The 21,771-nt window shown below is 40.4% G+C and overlaps 1 protein-coding gene across 3 annotated transcripts in view; it reads right to left on the bottom strand.

Annotated features, from left to right (window-relative positions):
• TMEM39A (transmembrane protein 39A) overlaps positions 1–21,771 on the bottom strand; it is a 43,203-nt gene that overhangs the window by 2,663 nt on the left and 18,769 nt on the right. The window contains exons 4-9 of one of the 3 annotated variants that reach the window (XR_009551648.1): positions 19,880–19,963; positions 8,901–9,052; positions 3,171–3,516; positions 2,194–2,381; positions 1,146–1,326; positions 193–313 (exon numbers count right to left, since the gene is read on the bottom strand). Coding sequence is in view for 2 of the 3 variants with exons in the window: in XM_007532107.3 (XP_007532169.1) it covers positions 193–313; positions 2,194–2,381; positions 3,171–3,516; positions 8,901–9,052; positions 19,880–19,963 (891 nt within the window). In the remaining variant the exon portion in view is untranslated. Of the gene's footprint in view, positions 1–192; positions 314–1,145; positions 1,327–2,193; positions 2,382–3,170; positions 3,517–8,900; positions 9,053–19,879; positions 19,964–21,771 lie in introns of those variants that run through there. The other 2 variants (XM_007532107.3, XM_060198312.1) reach the window with 2 other exon arrangements.

Raw genomic sequence — 21,771 nt, 5'->3', positions numbered from 1 at the left:
AATTATGGGCCTTCAAATGACGTCTCAGAAGACATTTCCAAAGATTGGGCATTACTTTAGAAGTAGTAATAATGACCACATATTAATTTCCTAGAGTGTGCTATGCACATTCTGCAAGGTGCTTACAGAGTGGTTACCTCACAACCACTCTGCAAACTAATCGTGTTTGCAAAGAAAATAAGTGGTACTTGCATAAAAGCGAGCATGGGATACATCTGAAGGCACTGCCACGTTGTAAGGCCCCATGGCTCTATATAAGCATCTGCTATGCCGCACCAGCACCCCTTGAGGCCATATTGTATTTTCTGACCAACTATGGGAGAAAGAAACGCAATGTTAGAATACTGGCAATTACAGATAAGATAGTGTCTGGCAAGACCAGCTAAACTTCTATGGAAGAAATTAAGTAGTCAAGGCTTCATCTGCCTGAATTCAGAAAATACAGTAATTCCAAGGCCAAACTAGAAAAAGTCAGAATTCTTATATGATAGAAAGAGGTTGCAATGATACAGTTAAGTTGGTATATAGAGAAGAGTCTTAGAACAAGCAGAAAAAAAAAAATATATATATATATATATGTATATGTATGTATATTCAGCATTATGAACCAGAAAATCAAGTATAAGCTGGTAGACTGCCATTTCAATCCCAAGAGTCTACTGGTAGAAATGCTAGAGGGAACAAACAAGAGAGAGTAGATGGCAATAAGAGTAGTGGAGAAATTAACACATCAAACCAACATGACTGCAGAAGTCTATCTTCCAAAGCCAGAGATTAGCAGTTTATTGATCACATACTTCAAATATTTCATATATGCAAGAAGCTCTACAGAAGGACACAGAGACACACAGACTTCGTTTTCTTGGTTTATTGATACAGAGCTGTCTCTAAGAAAAAGAAGTTACAGAAGTTTCATTCTTTCCAGCACTAATGTAATGGAGTTGAGTGGGGGGATAGGAATCTTCAGGTTAAGTTTTGTAAGGAAAAAAAAAATCTAAATTCACTTCTTCCTGATTTTCAAAAGGTTAGTTTCCTAGGGTAAGAACTGGGTCAGCATTTTAGATATGTTTAGAAAAAAAAAAAATTCTAGCACCCTAAAGCTTTCCCAGTTCAGAAAATGTTCCATTGACCTTGCTCACACTTACCAGCATTAAAGTGATGATACACCTCATGGCCATGTGCCATCAGGAGCCTGAAGATGTACAGTACTAGCACTGTGGATTGTATTTTCAATTTTTATTGAAATTTGTCCTTTGCCCACAGTCAGGTTTCTTTTCAGCCTGGCCCAATCTCTTTCAGTTCCTGGGCTTGAAGGCCTGTGCTAATCTGTATCAGACATCAAGGCAGATAATTGAAGGGAGGACTCTGAGGGGAAGGAGGGGAGGGGAAGGGAAGGTCACCTCAATCTGTCCCACTTAATTAGGAAAGAATGTCTAGGTGATGAAATTTGTGAGATGTTCAAATTAGAAGAGGAAGGAAATGAAGATGGTTCAGGTCTGAGAGGCAAATAATGATAAAGGGCTCAGAGGAAAGGAAACAAAAGTTAGCCATTTTGGATCAAAGGGATCATGCACAGAAATGACTAGTAAGGGGACACAATGAGAGGAATAATCAGCTACATCAGAAACAGTTTTCTCTGAAAAAGGGAAAAGCAGGAAAACATCCATTAGAGAATTTATGAAGAAAAGAAAAAATAAATAAATAAAGTGCAAGCACAGGAAATTACTTAGAACATATCAGCATTTATTAGAAAATATGTGAGACGCAAATTCCAGCTGCCTAAATGTCAGATTATTAGCTAGCTGCTATGTAGCTATGGCAATGAAGATGAGAAGGTGAATCTTAAAGGTCTCAAAAGAGAATTAAAATATATATCATGACTCTTTAAATTTGGGTAAAGGGTTAAGATTGTAAGAAACACTCCACTATTATAACTTGGGAAATAGATTACACACTTTATGGTGACCGGGCAGTTGAAAGGCAGGAGGTATATAAGGCTAGATTGGGAATGGTGGTGGAAATGAGTTAAATGTCCCTGTGTTCAGTTTAGAGTGATGACAAGCATCCAGTAGACGAAAATTGAAAATTTAATGTCAAAGCCAAGAACAAGAATGACACACAAAGCAAATAAACAAGATCAGCAGTATGTAGAAAGATGCTTCTATGTGTGGCTTTACCCTCCAGATTACTCACATGTGCTGTGGAGCATTACTGTATGACCCATGTTCCAGCTTCTGCCACTTGCCCAGGTGAGCAGCTGATTTATGTAGCAAATCACAGTATTTGGACGGTAGCAGTTGTGTGGTGAGCATGACAAAAGCATTGATCCATACCATAATGAGGTGCTCGCATGACCAGCGCATGTCATAGTATTGAGTACTCTGAAAGAGATCAGAAGAGAGAGAAATGATGCGTGTGCACTGATGAGCAAGAAGGCAGGATGGGTGCGTGTACACACGCCCTGCAGACAAATGTCACACTGAGTTATGCATGCACTGGTGGTCCTGCTGTCCGTACAGAAATTATAAGAGCAGACTTCTCTAAAAATCCTTCCCCCTGACTTTCTGGCTGTGTAAGTTGGGTTTAGGAGGGAGGAGTGATTATAGTTTATATCTGTCCTTTCCAGAAGTGAGTGTGCTCGGTGAATGATCACTCCAGCTACAAATGTGCTTGTCAATGAGTGAAGGAAGGGCACTAAGATATTTCAAAAGATTTTGGGCCCAAGTAAGATCAGAACCAGTGTTTTTTTCTACTGAAGTAAACTGAAATTTAGATAAAAGATTAAATTCAAGGAAACTCCTGATAACCAGAATAAAATCAACTACACTACAGTAGACTAAAATTACCGAAACTTCAATCATCTTTAGCTACAAGATACTGATTCTATTATAAGTACAAGTTTTATTCTCCCCAAAACTGGGGGAGGGGAAGGAAAAAAAAAAAGCCTAAAAAAAAAGAAAGGAAAATAGGGACTACCATGGGTGCATCACATATATGGAAATACCTAGCCGCCAACCAGAAGCGGTTTTAGTGTACTCCAGATGCAACCGAACTCCACCATCCAGGCTGCCAAAGGGGAGACAGAGAAAAGGGGGATTAAATAAGAAATACCCAGTATACATAATTCACACACAAATCCAGGAAGCACATAAAAGTAAATAATTACTCACCTTCACAAAGCACAGGGGCAGAAAAGCAACATAGTAGGCACTGAAGAGGGAGTTGAAGAGAACTTCCTTTATCCTGTGGTTGAAGTCTGCTTTCAGACACTCTACTTCATTTCGAATGAGGTCAGGTGAGAGGGGGCAGCTGTGAGTGGGGATGGGTGTGGCATTATTAAACTGTTCCTTTAGAGACTCCACCAGTAAGGAGAAAAAATGTTTGGATTTGGCCAAGCCCACAGTTGAGGCACTTTCCTCTACAGCCTGATGTTGAACCACGTAGTTGTAGTCTGTAAGAAGAAGATGAGCTCTACTATCTTGATGGAAACAGCAGAGAGGAACATAAACACCAAACCTGTAGAAAAAAGACATGAATTATTTCTCTAGTTTTCTAGTCTACTATGCGCACATGTATTGCATTTGTGGGAAGAGACTGCAGAGCTTCCCAGATCATGCATTTACTATCAGTTTATCAAACAACATTAATGTACGGTTTGCATATTTATATGATATGTATTTAAGTTCTGTCATTCTGATGATTTATTATTTTACTAACATAGTTCTAACATCTGATCTTTGATGGCACCTGTGGTCTCCTTATATTTTATATGGAATATTTCATCTTCTCGTTGGAAACTTATGCTGTTTGTATTTTCTACTACCATAAATGTCAGTGCAACAAATACATTGCTACACAGGTCTGCACATACCTGGTAATTTCTGGATGGCTTGATGTTACCTTAAATCTTGCCTTCTTAGTAAGGAGTCCCTTTCCACCCCACTACATGGCCCACCGCACTGTCACCCCCAGTTCTCTGTCTTGTCTTGGGTGTTTTTTTTTTCTTTCTTTTATCCAGAGATCTTACTACACTACATGTTTCACAATTACTAGGCCTTTTTTATTTCTTGGTTTACTTCTCCTTCACTGCACTCTAAGCTTCACTAAGCAAATATTAGGCATATTCACTGCTTTATTCTTGGTGCCTAGGATAGTGGTTCAAATATACTACACACTCAATAAATATTTGAAAGATTAATGAAAAGTTTTAGAATTTCAATAAATACCCACAGGTAGAATTACCTGGTTAAAGGAATACACCTGCAACTTCTGATACATCCTTACAGATACTCCATCCTTTCTTTCCTTAAAAATGTTCTTAAGGGAGTCGAGCGGTAGCACACACGGTGTGAAATGCAAGGACTGGCGTAAGAATCCCGGTTCGAGCCCCCAGCTCCCCACCTGCATGGGAGTTGCTTCACAGGTGGTGAAGCAGGTCTGTAGGTGTCTATCTTTCTCTCCCCCTCTCTGTCTTCCCCTCCTGTCTCCATTTCTCTCTGTCCTATCTAACAACAACAACATCAGTAACAACAACAATAAAAAAAGAACAAGGGCAACAAAAGGGAAAATAAATAAATATTAAAAAAAAGTTTTTAAATGTTCTTAAATACTTCCTTAAGATCTTATTAAGAGACATAGGTATTATAAATGAAATTGCCATTTCATTGACATAAATTCAGGGGAAAGCATCTAGTAACAAAATATATGTGTATGCATATCATTTAGTTTCATATCCTTATTTAAAAAATTAACAACCAGAGAGGCTAAGTGGTGGTACACTTGGTTAAGTGAACACATTACAGTGCATAAAGACCTGGATTCAAGCCCCTGGCCCCCGCCTGCCTGTCTCTCCCTCTCTATCCCCCCTTTCTCTCTCAATTTCTCTCTGTCCTATCAAATAAAACAGACAAACAAACAAACAAAGTTTAAAAAAATTAACAAGCAGTTAGGGACTACAGTTGGTCAAGCACAGGAATTGCAGGCCTGAGGTTGCTAGTTTGATCCCTGGTGCCCCATATACTGGAGTGGTGCTCCAACTTTTCTCTCACATGTGAAATAAATACATTTGACATAAAATTTAATGCCACTCATTCAGTTTTCTATAAAGGTTGAGCTTGTTATTAAATAAGAAGGTGGTTAGCAGCAGTTCTAGGATGCACTGTGAACATGCCCTGGGAAAGTAGAGGCAGGTGAGGAAATAGGCTGAACTCGTACACGTATGTGCACAGTTGTGAAGGTGAGAAGGTTGCAAATCAATATTGCTCATACCAAAGTCAATAAGGTGACTCAATGTGGCCAACAAAATGTCGACAGACATGTTATAGTCACAAAGCACTCTGAGGCATGCTCTCATGCTACTCGATTTAATGAGACCATGCTCATGCAAACCAGCCAGAGCATGAGAGACATGTGGAGAAAGGTGCTTAAATAATCCCAGATATGTAATTGAACCCAGTGTTAACTTTTTGTAACTTTGCATCATTTTTCTTGAATAAAACTAAAATGGACTTGGGGTTGGAGAATCAAAAGCAAACTGATCTGAGGGTTATGGTTTAGACAGTGTGAGCACCCTTCCTTGGAAGGCTATATAGTTACATTCTTTTAGCTTTCACTGGACCAAGACAGAGCCTTACAAACACCACTGTACTGATAAGGACTCTAGATCCATGACTGGATAGAACTGGCCAGTGGAGTCTATGTAATGGAGTCCAATCCAACCTCTGGTCACCTTTCTAAAGAGCATGCTTTTGGTGATATATATATATTTTTTTCCCTCCAGGGTTATTGCTGGGCTCGGTGCCTGCACCATGAATCCACCGCTCCTGGAGGCCATTTCCCCCCCCTTTTTGTTGCCCTTGTTGTAGCCTCGTTGTGGTTATTATTATTTCCACTGTTGATGTTGTTCGTTGTTGGATAGGACAGAGAGAAATGGAGAGAGGAGGGGAAGACAGAGAGGGGGAGAGAAAGACAGACACCTGCAGACCTGCTTCACCGCCTGTGAAGCGACGCCCCTGCAGGTGGGGAGCCAGGGACTCGAACAGGGATCCCTATGCCAGTCCCTGCGCTTTACACCACATGCGCTTAACCCACTGCACCACCACCCGACTCCCCCTTCTGGTGATATTTACACTGCCATTTTGTTGCATGTAATTTATGACTGCTCTTATGTTCCTCAACTCTCTATATCCATCTTTCCCCTTCATAAATATGCATGATCTTTACTGGGAAAGTCTTAAATCTGTATAGATGACTATGTCACCCTAACTGTGCTTTGTATAAAATCTGATATTGCTATCTCCCTCTCTGAGGTTTATCATGAGTCACCCCAACTGTCAATTTTCAATCTTAAATTCTATATTGTGAATTTTTTTATGATACCAGGTAGACACCTGAATTCCTTTATTTTAACTTTATTATTATTTTTCTTTTATTCTAATGAGAGAGATACAGAGAGAAAGACTAGAGCACTGCTCAGCACTAGCTTATGATGGTGCTGCGGATTGAACCTGAGACCTTGGAGCCTCAAGGCAGGAAAGTCTTCTGCATAACCATTATGCGGTTTCTCTAGCCTGAGACACCTAAATTCTAGCTGACTGCAATACATGCACAATAAACACATACTGAGGTGTGCCACCATGGTTTGTGGCTGTTTGTAATGGTATTGTAATACAAGACAAAGAGACACTAGAAAGGTGGCATTAAAGGATTAGACAATGGAGGGCTTTGTAAAAAAAAGGAAATGGTTCATTAAGGAACTTTAAAAACGGCTAACATGAATACATTTCCATTTTGGTGGCAATTCTAGTTACAATGAAAAAATGAAATGGAGGGTAAGAATAGATCACTAGGGATGAAATGAAGATTTAGAAGGTAGCAGTGGCCCAGGTGGTGGCCCAGTAGATAGTGTTGGATTCTCAAACCCAACTCCTAGGTTGGTTCTCCCTCTCCCATCAATAAATTAATCTTTAACTAACAACAAAAAAAAAGTTATAGCAGAGATTATGAAGAGTGGCACACATATGCAAGATAAGATCTACAGCTGTTAAGTCTTCTGATTTTCTCTAACCTGATAAGCTATTTGAGACTAGGGGGTGGGGGGACATGGGGGAACGGAGGGAAAAAATCCTTTTAACAGATAAGAAATAGATAAGAAAACGAGGGTGTTTAGTCATGTGTGGCATTTAACAGAGGCATATTTTTGGGAAGTGTACCTTTAAGTGATTTTATCTACTATGTGCACATATTATTTATTTTCACAACATAATGATACAACCAACTTAATATAGCATATATACATATATATACACATTGCTAATCGAAACACTATGTGGCACATGACTATAGTTATTGACAGTTTCTTCTTTCTCATTTTACTTTCTGGGATACCTGAGATTGTGTTTTATCTTCTAATGCAATCTGATATACCTCCTGGTTTCATGATATTTTTTGCCCTAAATCTTTTCTTTCCATTTGAGCCATTACTACAATTTTATTTCCAGTTTTGCTAATACTTTCATATGTGAGATTGAATCTGACTATTATGCTTACCATTATGGATTTTATTTCACTCATTTTGCTCAAGAATCATTCTCCCTGCCTCCCTGCAGGTGGGGAGTAGGGACTTAAACCTGGGTCCTTGCATATGATAACATGTGCGCTTAATCAGGTACACCACCAGCTGGCCCCCTATTCCACTCATTCTGTTTGTTCATGCCTCTTTGTTGAGAGATTTTTTTTTTTTTTTTTAATCTTCAGTCTCTTAGGTGAAGAACGCCTATATCTTTTTTCTAACATCATGGATCTGCTTTTCTGTGTTTAGCTGAGATTCTCTAATTTCATTATGCTTGCTCTTTTAATTTCTGTACCTGTAAATTTCATCCCACAGAATTATCATTCTCTTCAAGGATTTCGATATTACTTATAAAAAGGTTTCCTGGTGAAGGTTTATGGTTTTGCATCTACACTATTTCCCTTTGTTTTCCCATAGGTGGAACTCTGGAGTGAAATTCTTGGTTGAAGGGTGAGGACAGAAGGATTAAAGAGAGACAACTTTGACAAAATCTTGAGGGATAGGGGTAGGAGTAATCTAGAAGCACAATTTAAAAATGTTGCTCTGCCAGGGGGTCGGGCAGTAGCACAGCGGGTTAAGCGCACGTGGCACAAGGCGCAAAGACTACTATAAGGATCCCTGTAGGGGAATCGCTTCACAGGCGGTGAAGCAGGTCTGCAGGTGTCTATCCTCCCCTCCTCTCTCTACTTCTCTCCGTTCTATCCAACAACAAAAATAACCACAACAAGACTACAACAACAAGGGCAAAAAAAAAGGGGGGGGGGGAAATGGCCTCCAGGAGCAGTGGATTCATGGTGCAGGCACTGAGTCCCAGCAATAGTCCTGGAGGCAAAAAAAAAAAAAAAAGTTGCTCTGCCTTCATGGTCCAACCAGGTCCCTATACATGCAAAAAGCCTAATTCCTGGGAGGAACAAGTTCAGTTACCTACATTTCTTACATCTAATTCACCTGACCTAAGTATTTGGTCCTAGTCTTCAGTCTATCAGCAGCACAGAATTTTATTCCTACCTAGGAATTCACTGATGTTAGGGACTGTGTCTCTTCATCCTCTGCCTTCCTTCTAGTTCAGCCAGTCAACAGCAATGGTGACATCCTCTATCCCTGCCCCTCCAAGTCTGTGAGCTATAGCCTCTAACATTGGATCCACAGGTATGCAGGTCTCTCTGGCAAGCCATACTGAGTTGGTAAGGTTTTTCTGTGACATATATATGATTTCTCCCTATGCTTTAGTGTTAACTGTGGCAACCTATTCAGGTATGTCCATGACTATGGTAACCTAAATAATTTCTTAAAAAACATACTAATAAAATGGTAAAACTGGAGTACTCACGGGTAACCAAGGAAAAGGAGATTGAGGACTGAATGGCTTTGAAAAAGGTTGACAAGTTTCCAAAGCACCCATCCACACAAAGTGATGAGCATCAAGAATGCTGATATCAGAACCATGTAGTGTATCATAGATGTTGCACCCGCCTTAGTGGCCTGAAATTTTGGAAGCATTAGAAGAAACATTTAATTAACGTTAATTAATAGAAACACTTTATTTATAGAATGCAAAAAAGGGGGGGTAGGAAGAAAATGCCCATCTCACATTTTCTTTCTCATTCTTGATGATTTAGACTTTTCTAGGCACAGTTGGTTATTTCCTCCTTATATTTCCATAGAGTCTTATATAGACCTTCTTTAAGTTCTTATGAAATAGTCTTCCTGTTCATGCTAAGATTCTCAAAGTATGGGCATGAGTCACATTATTCAGAGAATCACCTGGGCTGCTTATTGATCATGCAAATTCTGATCAACTTGCTTCACCATATATATGGGAGCAAAGGTACAAGTTGAAGAACTTGTATTTTAACAACCACCAGATCATTTTTATGTACATAAAGATAGTAAGTCACTAGTTTATCTTATTCCACATTAGACCTTAACACTGCATCAGAACCAAGAATATTTCTATTTTTCCTTGAATTCTCATTCTGATCTGTTTGCAAAAGTAATGACTAATAAATTGCTAAAGCTTCCAAAAACAAATAGGCATCCTTGACAGTTCCTTATTAAAATAAAAGTTTCTTTCTTTTTTTTAAATAATCTATTTATTTATTCATGAGAAAGATAAGAGAGAGAGAAAGAACCAGACATCACTCTGGTACATGTGTGGCTAGGGATTGAACTCGGGACCTTATGGTTGAGAATCCAATGCTTTATCCACAGCACCACCTCATGGACCACAAAAACAAAAGTTTCTTGACTTCTGATGAAATATCTTTTAATATGAAAATATCTTTTAAATATTCTTTAATATCTAAAACTGACTAAATATTGTAAGAAAACATACTTGTTTAAACAAAGTTTTACAATGTCACTGAACTATTAAAGAGAGAATGAACAAAATGCAGGGTAAGTTGTAGATTCTTATACATACTCTGAAACAGGACCTGGGAGTGCATTCTTAGTTTGCCCCACTCACTACATAATATGTAAGATGTACTATTTATACAGTCATATATAAATTAACTTCATACTAAATGACTTAAGCTACAATTGCAGAAAGCTCAAGCAGAGGAAATAGTTTTGTGTCACTGGTATATCCCTATGGCAAGAACCCCACTTAGAAAGGTATTCAAGTCACAGAAATTACTCTTGTCTGCAATCGCTAAAATTTAAGCTTAGAATTTTTTATTTTCCCTTTTGTTGCCCTTTTTTTAATTGTTGCTGTACTCGTTATTGTTGTTGTTATTGATGTTGTCGTTGTTAGGACAGAGAGAAATGGAGAGAGGAGGGGAAGACAGAGAGGGGGAGAGAAACATGGACACCTGCAGACCTGCTTCACTGCCTGTGAAGTGACTCCCCTGCAGGTGGGGAGCCGGGGGCTGGAACTGGGATCTTTACGCAGGTCCTTGAGCTTTGCGCCACCTGGCTTAACCACCTGACTCCCACCTTAGAATTTTTTTTAAATTTTATTTGTTTATTTTCCCTTTTGTTGCCCTTGTCTTTTTCGTTGTTGTTATTGATGTTGTCGTTGTTAGATAGGACAGAGAGAAATGGAGAGAGGAGGGGTAAGACAGAGAAGGGGAGAGAAAGACAGACACTGGCAGACCTACTTCACTGCCTATGAAGCCACTCCCCTGCAAGTGGGGAGCCAGGGGCTCCAACCACGATCCTTACACCGGTCCTTGCGCTTTGCGCCACTTGCACTTAACCCACTGCACTATCGCCCAACTCCCTAAGCTTAGAAATTTTTTTTTTAATATTTATTTTATTTATTGCCCTTGTTGTTTTATTGTTGTAGTTATTATCGTTGTTGTCGTTGTTGGATAGGACAGAGAGGAATGGAGAGAGGAGGGGAAGACAGAGAGGAGGAGAGAAAGATAGACACCTGCAGACCTGCTTCACCGACTGTGAAGCGACTCCCCTGCAGGTGGGGAGCCAGAGTTCGAACCGGGATCCTTATGCCGGTCCTTGTGCTTTGCGCCACCTGTGCTTAACCCGCTGCGCTACAGCCCGACTCCCAGCTTAGAAATTTTTAAAGGCTTCTTTTGCCACAAGCGTGGATATATGCATCTATGTGTAACAGTTACTAAGCCAGGTTCCAGAGACTCAGAGACAAAAAAGCCTTCTGTATAAAGCTACCCAGTCAAAAAAGACTATATTAAACTTAAAATGTACACAAATAATTATTTTAGTGGGCACATGGTGGCACACCTGGTTGAGAGCACACGTTATAATGCACAAGGACCCAGGTTCAGGCCCCTCCCTGGTCCCCACCTGCAGGGGAAAAACTTTGCAAGTGATGAAGCAGTGACTTAGCTGTCTCTCTTTCTCACTCCCTCTCTATCACCCCCTTCCCTCTTAATCTGGCTGTCTCAATCCAATAAATGAATAAAGATAATTAACAAATTATTATTTTACAATTGTGATGGTAGGAAGAGAATAGGCTTCTATGGAAAGCAAGTTGCTTTAGGGAATGCTACCTGCAAAAGTAACATTTCAGCCAAGATCCAAGAAATAAGCAAGATAAGCTACAAAAGGAGCAGAAAAAAAAATCCAATACTATGTGAAGAAGCACAGGACACACAAACTGTATGCAGATAGTATCGCAAATATCCATAAAATATGTAAGTCCTATATGTCTTAATAAAATGTGCAAAAGGGTTGTTTCAAGTTGGTGGGGAAAATAACTGGGTTAATTTTAATCTTGTGGAGCAAGTAGTTAGTCTGGAGGTGTCTATCTAGTGGGAAAGGTATTCTGAATTAATTACCTTAAGCAACTCCTTAAAACTGACCTATCTTTCTCAGTGAACAGATTCACTGAGAAGTCAGATATATTGATATTTAACATAAGGAAGATGATTGGGTTGCATTGGATCGACCTTCTCGTGGTGCATCCCGTGAGTCCCCATTCATTGGGGAAACTGACGATCCTTCCTAGCCGACTGAATCCACATGGATCCCAGTCACTTTCAAAGCCAGCAACAAGCAGCTCCTGACAGCTTTGCTGTTGACTGGCTACGGAAGAAGGGCAAACGCTAGAAGAAGGAGGAAGATGATTTATGATGGGCCATATTCATCTAACTTAGATATTTTAGGAAGAGTATCATGACAAATTTAATTTCAATTTTTAAATAATATACACATGTTGTTCTAATAGTATTTGCAGTGAAATTTCCATTCCATGGTTCCTGCCTCCCAACTACCAACTGGGCAGCATACAATTTTTATACTTTTCTGTAGATAGTTTATTCATATGGAAGCAAATATATTTCATTCTTCTCACCTGCCTTAGTATCTAGGACATTTAGGGTCAGAAGATACCACACGGTGGATAAAGCACACACCACACCATGCATGAGGTTCGGGGTTTGAGCTGCAGCACACATGGGAGCTTCATGATAGAGGCCTGGGTGTGGAGGACTCCATAGATCACTGGTGGAGTTAGGCTTGCTGTGGTACCTCTCTCCCCTAACATATAGAATGCCAAAAAAAAAAGAACCAACAAAGCCACTAGGTGGTGCCATGCATACACAAGGACCTCAGTTCATACTGTGGTTTCACGTTAAAAAAGAAAAAAGAGGGGGTCGGACAGTAGCACAGCGGTTTAAGTGTATGTGGCGCAAAGCGCAAGGACCGGCATAAGGATTCTGGTTGGAGCCCCCGGCTCCCCACCTGCAGGGGAGTCGCTTCATAGGCGGTGAAGCAGGTCTGTAGGTGTCTATCTTTCTCTCCCCCTGTCTTCCCCTCCTCTCTCCCATTTCTCTCTGTCCTATCCAACAACGAATGACATCAACAACAACAATAATAACCAAAACAAGGCTACAACAACAAGGAAAACAAAAGGGGGGGATGGCCTCCAGAAGCAGTGGATTCATGGTGCAGGCACTGAGCCCCAGCAATAACCCTGGAGGCAAAAAGAAAGAAAGAAAGAAGAAAGGAAGAAAGAAAGAAAAAGAGTGGTTCAGGAAGTGGTGCAGTGAATAAAGCACTGGATTCCCGACCATGAGGTCCCAAGTTCAATCCCCGGCAGCACATGTACCAGAGTGATGTCTGGTTCTTTCTCTCTCTTCTCTCTCTCCTACCTTTCTTGTGAATAAATAAATTTTAAAGAAAGAAAGAAAAAAGAGGGGGCCAGGTAGTGGTACACCTGGTTAAGCACACATAGTACAAGCATAGGGACCTGCTCAAGGATCTGTTTGAGCCCCTGTCTTCCCATTTGCAGGGAGAATGCTTCATAAGCTGCAGTGCAGGTCCTCAGGTGTCTGTTTCTTGCCTCCTCTCTCATATCCAATAAAGTGAAAAAAATGTGAATTCGTAGTGGCGGCACTGAGCCCCAGCGATAACCCTGGAGGCAAAAAAGAAAAAAAGAAAAGAAAAAGAAATCTAGCTGGTAGAATACAGGACTACTTTGCCTGAGATTCCTGGTTCAATCCCTGGAGGCACATGTACCAGAGTGATGTTTTGATGTATCTCCCTCTGCTATAAAATCAATAAAATTGATCTTTAAGGATTTATTTATTTTTATTTTTTATATTTATTTCCTCTTGTTGCCCTTGTTGTTTTAGTCGTTGTTGGATAGGACAGAGAGAAATGGAGAGAGGAGTGGAAGACAGAGAAGGGGAGAGAAAGACAGACACCTGCAGACTTGCTTCACCGCTTGTGAAGCGACTCCCCTGCAGGTGGGAAGCCAGGGGCTCAAACCGGGATTCTTCCACTGGTCCCTGCGCTTTGCGCCATGTGTGCTTAACCCGCTGCACCACAGCCCGGCTCCCTAAAATAGATCTTTAAAAGAATCTAGGCAGGGCCAGGCAGTACTGCATTCAGTTGAGCACGGATTACATTGCTCAAGTCCCCAGTCTCCATCTGCAGGGGAGAGCTACCTAAGTGGTGAAGCAGTACTGCAGGTCTCTCTCTTTCGCTCTCTGTCTTTCTCTAACTCTATCCAGAACAAATAAACAAGAAAGAAACTAGGCGGTAAAAAAATCTAGGGGTTCAAAAAGAGTTTCATCTTGTTAATGACCGCATGCTATTCAATTAGGTAGATGTGCCAGATTTATTTTATTTTTCTATTTTTACTAGTGCTTTAATACCAGTTTATAAAATTATAAGATTGTAGGGGTATCCATACAGTACCCACCATCAAAGTAGTGTATCAAAATAATTTAAATATTCCTGGGAGTCGGGCGGTAGTGCATCGGGTTAAGTGCACATGGCGCAAAGCGCAAGGACTGGAGTAAGCATCCCGGTTCGAGCCCCCGGTTCCCCACCTGCAGGGGAGTCGCTTCACAGGCAGTGAAGCAGGTCTGAAGGTGTCCATGTTTCTCTTTCCCTCTGTCTTCCCCTCCTCTCTCCATTTCTCTCTGTCCTAACAATGACGACACCAGTAACAACAATAATAACTACAACATCAATGAAAAACAAGAGCAACAAAAGGGAAAATAAATAAATATATAAAAAACTAATAATTTAAACATTCCCTTTCTGAAGGACATGAAAGAGTAACTTAAATATCTGGCTACAAATCTATTCAAACTTTTCCTAAGTAATTTTGTAAGAATTTTGGGTTTCTTTAGAAAATAGCCAGAACACCTCCAACTAAGGCCAAGCAAAAGCTGCTAAATTTTTGTCATCATTAAACAAAAGACCTGTAGGAGGTTGGGCGGCAGTGCAACAGGTTAAGCGCACATGGCACTAAGCGAGCATAAAGACCGGAAAGGATCCCAGTTCGAGCCCCCGGCTCCCCACCTACAGGGGGGTCGCTTCACAAGCGGTGAAGCAGATCTGCAGGTGTCTTTCTCTCCCCCTCTTTGTCTCCCCTCCTCTCTCGATTTCCCTCTGTCCTATCCAACAACAACAGCATAAAAAACAACAGTAATAATAACCACAACAACGATAAAACAACAAGGACAACAACAACAACAAAAAGCCTCGGGAGTCCAAGGTAGCACAGCGGCTTAGCGCAGGTGGCGCAAAACACAAGGACTAGCTAGAGTTACGGATCCAGGTTCGAGCCCCCGGCTCCCCGCCTGCAGGGGAGTCACTTCACAGGCAGTGAAGCAGGTGTGCAGGTGTCTTTCTCTCCCGTCTTCCCCATCTCTCTCCATTTTTCTTTCTGTCCTATCCAACAACAATGATATCAATAATAACTACAACAACAACAACAACAAAACAAGGACAACAAAAGGGAATAAAGTAAAAAAAAAAAAAAAAAAAAAGCCTCCAGGAGCAGTGGATTCATTGTGCAGGCACCGAGCCCCAGAAATAACCCTGGAGGCAAAAAAAAAAAAAAAAAAAACACACCTGTACCCCACCTGCGGGGGGGGGGGGGGGGGGCAGGGGGGAAGCTTTCTGAATGGTGAAGCAGTGCTGCAAGTCTCTCTCTCTCTCCCTCTGTATCTTCCCTTACCCTCTCGATTTCTGGTCATCTCTATTCAATAAATATAATAGTATTAATAATAATAATAATAAAACTGTAAATTACCTTGCAGTTCCAAGGTAGAAGCCCTAGTTATGAAGGGCTTACACATTAAATGGACACACTAATTTGACATACTTATATATGTCATAACATAAATAAATATCATAACATACCATATCTACTTAAGAGTTTATTTGTGGGGAGTCGGCGGTAGCCGCAGCTGGTTAAGCGCCTGTGACACAAAACACAAAAACTGGAGTAAGGATCCCGGTTCAAGTCCCAGGCTCCCCACCTGCAGGGGAGTCGCTTCACAAGCGGTGAAGCAGGTCTGCAGGTGTTTATCTTTCCCTCCCTCTCTGTCTTCCCCACCTCTCTCCATTTCTCTCTGTCCTATCCAACAATAACGACATCAATAACAACAATAACTACAACAATAAAAAAACAAGAGCAGGGAGTCGGGCAGTATCGCAGCAAGTTTCACGCACTTGGTGCAAAGGGCAAGGACCAGCATAGGACCCCAGTTCAAGCCCTTGGCTTCCCACCTGCATGGTAACTATTTCACAAGTGGTGAAGCAGGTCTTCAGTAGTCTATCTTTCCCCTGTCTTCCTCTCCTCTCTCCATTTCTCTCTGTCCTATCCAACAATGACAACAACAATAATAACTACAACAATAAAACAAGGGCAATAAAAGAAAATATTTTTTAAAAAGAGCAACAAAAGATAATAAATAAATATTTTAAAAAAAAAGTTTATTGTGGTTTGGGCAGTAGCACAGCTGGTTAAGCGCATGTGGGGCAAAGTGCAGGGACCCAGGTAAGGATCCTGGTTCGAGCCTCGGGCTCCCCACCTGCAGAGGAGTCGCTTCACAAGCGGTGAAGCAGGTCTGGAAGGTGTCTATCTTTCCCTCCCTCTCCGTCTTCCCCACCTCTCTCCATTTCTCTCTGTCCTATCCAACAAAGACATCAGCAACAACAATAATAATAACTACAACAACAATAAAACAACAAGGGCAACAAAAGGGAAAATAAATAATAATAATAAATAATTTTTTTAAAAGTTTATTTGTGGACTCAGTTCTTTTTTAAAAAATCTTTTTTTATAATGTTTTTCATTAATTTTTTTTATTTATTCCCTTTTGTTGCCCTTGTTGTTTTATTGTTGTAGTTATTATTGTTGTTGTCGTTGTTGGATAGGACAGAGAGAAATGGAGAGAGGAGGGGAAGACAGAGAGGGGGAGAGAAAGACAGACACCTGCAGACCTGCTTCACCGCCTGTGAAGCGAGCCTCCTGCAGGTGGGGAGCCGTGGGCTCGAGCCAGGATCCTTAGAGCGGCCTTGCACTTTGTGCCACCTGTGCTTAACCTGCTGCGCTACCACCCAACTCTCATGGACTCTTAATTCTATAAGCACTCCGTGTTGTCCTTGTTCCAGTATCACACGGATTCAATAACTATCACTAATTAAAGGGATGCAAAAAAAATCATTCGCTGTTTTAACAGAAGTAAACATAAAACTCCATTGATTTCCTCTAAAGTGAGAAATAATTCCACAGTATACCCAAAGGTAAATATTTCTATGCTAAAAAACCTGGAAGATCCAACAACAATGACATCAATAATAACTACCACAATAAAACAAGGGCAACAAAAATGGAGAAAAAAAAAAAAAAAAAAAAACGTGGAAGAGGAGCCCCTGCCTGACTGAGCATATGGCCCAGGTTGGCGCCCCAGCACTGCATGCGAGTGCCAGGATACTGGGAGAAGCTCTTGTGCTGTGTGTGGTCTTCCTTCCTCTCTCCATGTACCTATCTGCAGCTGGCATGGTAGGCCTCCCAGATAGTGTGCCTACTTTGCCATGCATGGGAGCCAGGTTGGAGTCCAGTCCCCAACACATTGAAGGAAGCTTTGAAACTTTTTTATTTTTCTTTCTCTCTCCTGAAAAACTATAGAGTGAAGTCTCAGCGAAAACAAAAACAACAATAAAAATGTTTGATCTCCCTATATAAAGTAAAAAGGATGAAAAAGCCAGTCTGGGAGTGGGGAAATCTCATTTGAGTGTACCCCCAACGCAGGGAAGAAAAACAAAAGGAACCTGGAAGTCAGTGTTATACATAGCTTTCCCTACTCTGACAGTTAACTTCAAATGGCTTGCTGTCAGATCATGACTGAATATCTGTATTACTTTGGCTTAGCATAAATAAGATTTATAAAAATCAGAGTATAAAAAAAAGACTTTCCATGTAAATTATGAAAGAACAAAAATTAACCCCCAGTTATCTATGATTATAACTATTCATTTAAAATTTCACACCGCATTACAAACTCCATGACTAAGGGGGCTGGGTAGTGGTGCCCAAGGTTAGCACACATATCACCATGAGAAAGGACACGGGTTCCAGCCGTGGATCCTTGCCTGCAAAGGGGCCACTTTATTTACAAGCTGTGAAGCAGGTCTGCAGGTGTCTGTCTTTCTTTCTCCCTCCCTACCTCCCCTCCCGTCTCAACTTCTCTCTGTCCTGTCAAATAAAAACAGAAAGGGAAAAAAAAAAAAAGGAAAAAATGGCCACCAGGAGGAGTGGATTCATAGTGTTGGCACCAAGCCCCAGCGATAACTCTGGTGGCAACAAAAAAGTAAGAATAGGGAGTTCAGCGGTAGGGCTGCGGGTTAAGCGCACGTGGCATGAATCACAAGGACCAGTGTAAGGACGCCAGTTAGCCCCTGGCTCCCCACCTGCAAGAGAGTCGCTTCACAGGTGGTGAAATATTGCAGGTGTCTACCTTTCTCTCCCCTTCTCTGTCTTCCCCTCCATTCTCCATTTCTCTCTGTCCTCTCTTAACAATGACGACATCAATAACAACAACAACTACAACAATAAAAAAACAAGGGGGAGTCGGGCGGTAGCACAGCAGGTTAAGCGCAAGTGGCACAAAGGGCAAGGACAGCTTAAGGATCCCGGTTCGAGCCCCGGCTCCCCACCTGTAAGGTAGTCCCTTCCCTGCGGTGAAGCAGGTTTGCAGGTGTCTTTCTCTTCCCCTCCTCTCTACATTTCTCTCTGTCCTGTACAATAACAACAATAATAACTACAACAACAATGAAAAACAAGGGCAACAAAAGGGAAAATAAATATTTTTTTAAAAATTAAGAAAATAAAACAAACAAAAAAAAAGAGTAACAAAAGGGAAAACAAATAAATGTAAAAAAAAATAACAAATAACACAGAGGGTTAAGTGCAGGTGGTGCAAAGTGCAAGGACCCGCCTAAGGATCCTGGTTCCAGCTCCTGGCTCCCTGGTGAAGCAGGTCTGCAGGTTTCTGCCTTTCTCTCCCCCTCTGTCTTGCCCTCCTCTCTTGATTTCTCTCTGTCCTATCCAACAACGACATCAACAACAACAATAATAACTACAACAATAAAAAAACAAGGACAACAAAAGGGAATAAATATTTTTAAATTAAATAAGAATAAATAAAGAAATAAAATCCATGATTAAATTATTAACCACTTTAGCTAAGTGAACATTTTCTGTTTTTGTAATCATTCACAGGGCATATTATAATAAAATCTTAAGAAAATATATTTATTTTTCTTACTGGGGCTTATAAAAATAAATGCACAAAAATCGACACTAGTGGCAAATTCTTTCAAGATTTCACAGTGTGATGACCTAATTATTTCTTCTACTGCTCACTATACGTAGATTGTGATCTTCAAGATTAGCCTCAAATTTGGACTTTGTCATTTTAAAATTCCAAGAGGACTGAGAGAGAGCTCTCCTGGAAGAACACACACTTTGTCATGAGTTAGGACCCAGATTCAAGTCCACATGGTAGCAGCATACATGACACAGGGGGAAGCTCCATGAATGTGGTGTCTCCTTCTTACCCCCCAAATCTGAAAGGATGTGGGGGAGAAAGTCTATTGGGAGCAGTGAAATCATCCAAGAGCAAGGCCCCAGTGGTGGTAGTGGGAGGATATGACCCAAATCTTAGTATCTCAAATATCTTTCTCTAGCAAGTCCACCAATAGTATATACATAATTTCAAGTGGGCGTTACTTAAAACAATGTTTCAGAGTCAATCATTTATTTACATACAAATTCTTATGTATCAAGTTACTTAAAATTTATTCTAATTCTCCAATAACTACTAAAATTTCAAAAATTATACTAAAGAGAGCCAAGAATAAGCTTCTACAAACAAGATTTTTAGTAAATCTTGAGTAATTATAGACTTGAATTTTAAATATATTCAGAAAACTTTATCAAAAGAACTAGCATAACATATGTGGGAGTGAAAAAACCTGTACGTCTACTCAACTTATATTTGGAAATTACACATCTTGAACCTAAAACCAAAGTAACTCAATCTCCCTACAAATGGTAGAATATAGTGAATGAGCAGTTACCTCTGAGATGAGAGCCCATACAAGCCTCCTCGCAAGCATCACTGTGATGAATGCTGCCAGGTCGTAATCAATGAGATGAAAATTCTATAAGTGAAATAAATAGCTGAATCAGAAAGAAATATATGTACCCAGTTGGAACTTCTACATCAAAATTTTTGTCCCTGCAAAGATCTTCCTTATATCACCTTACACTTAGAGACCATGAGAATTTGACAGATCTTGTAAGAGACTAACTACCTTGTACTTCTCTTTTCCTAACAAATAGCTTTAACTCCTCCTCCTTCACCTCCTCCTCTTCTAAGATTTATTTATTAACACAAGAGACAGAACCACAGCACCACCTTGGCACATGTGGAATTATGGCAAGAATGATTTATATAATATTTTATATTGTGGTCCAGGAGGTGGTGCAGTGGATAAAGCACTGGACTGTCAAGCATGAGGTCCTGAGTTCAGTCCCCAGCAGCACATGTACCAGAGCGATGTTTGGTTCTTTCTCTCTCCCCTCCTCCTATCTTTCTCATTACTAAAGTAAATGGAATTAAGAATAAATAAAATTTCATATTAAAATTCACCTCAAATCTGGTGGGTCATTTGGAATTCTCAGTCTTCAGGGGTCACTGCTGTTGGTCTCTCTGCAACTTTAGGCTAACCTACTGATCAAAACTCCTTACTAACAGATATATCAATTAAGTTAGTTGTTTTTTCTTTCCCCCTTGACTTAATGGAACAACAACAACAAAAAAAACCTGGGATGTATTTTCATTTTAATGGTCAAAGGTCCAGAGTTTGGGCCTGAAGCACCAGAAGTTCCAGGTTCCACTCCCAGTGCCACCATAAACCAGGGCAGAGCAGTGCTTTGGTGAAAGAAAGAAAGAAAAAAAGATGTCTAAAGTTTCTTTAGTCCTTTCGGAGTGAAAAGTTTAATTTCTCAATTTATTCATTCAATATAATATCGGGCAACTGCAGAATGCCAGGTACTCTTCTTAGTACTGACACTACATCTCTGCTCTCATGGATCCTACTTTTTACAATGTTATGAAAAAGGATGGTAGAGATTATTAATGGTCTCTTCTGCTACCATAGAAGAATTTAACTGAGTAATGATTCCTAGCTAACTGGAGGTTATTCCATAGCCTCTCCTGTGAAAAAGTACATGTCTTTAAGAGATGTGAGGGGAAGTGATGTGTAAAACTTTCATGTCATGTTGTTAAAGAACGAAGCTCCTGCTTTCTCTACCTCCTTGTCAGCTGGATGGCACAGCTACTTTGAACCATGATTTGGAAGAAGTAGACTGGGATGGTAGAACACTAGAGAAAAGTTGTCACACTGGTTCTTATATCACCTGCCTAATTTTTATTTAACAAAGAAGTTAACTTGTACTTCAGCCACCTTGTTACAGACCCTAAATCTTGTCTATCCTTATTAAACTTGTTTAAGGGGGGATGGTAATAATAGTAAGCCACTAACTAAAAGCACTAAATTCCAGTAGTTAAAATTACTAATAAGAAATAACCTGATAATAAATACTGGAATGTGAGTACCTAGAACAGTGGTCAGAGACAGCATTTCTGAGATGGTGCCCTTTAGGCCAAGAGCTGAGTTACAAAAAAAAAAAAAAAAAAAAAAATCAGGTGGTGGTGCACCTCGTTGAGTGCATATGTTACAACAATGCACTAGGACCTGGGTTCAAGCTCCCAGTCCCCACCTATAGGGGAAAACTTCACAAGTCATTAAGTGGGTCTGCAGGTGTCTCTCTTTCCCTCTCTTTATCTCCCCCTTCCCTCTCAAATTCTGGCTGTCTCTATCCAATAAATAAATAGACAATAAAAATAAATACATTTTTAAAAAAATCAGTCATGACAACGTCTGGAAACAGTTTTAAGCAGAGG

This window comes from Erinaceus europaeus, chromosome 9, assembly GCF_950295315.1.
Source record: "Erinaceus europaeus chromosome 9, mEriEur2.1, whole genome shotgun sequence".
Taxonomy (NCBI): domain Eukaryota; kingdom Metazoa; phylum Chordata; class Mammalia; order Eulipotyphla; family Erinaceidae; genus Erinaceus; species Erinaceus europaeus.
Note: the sequence above shows the minus strand (reverse complement) of the source record. Positions and strands in the feature narration are given on the sequence as shown.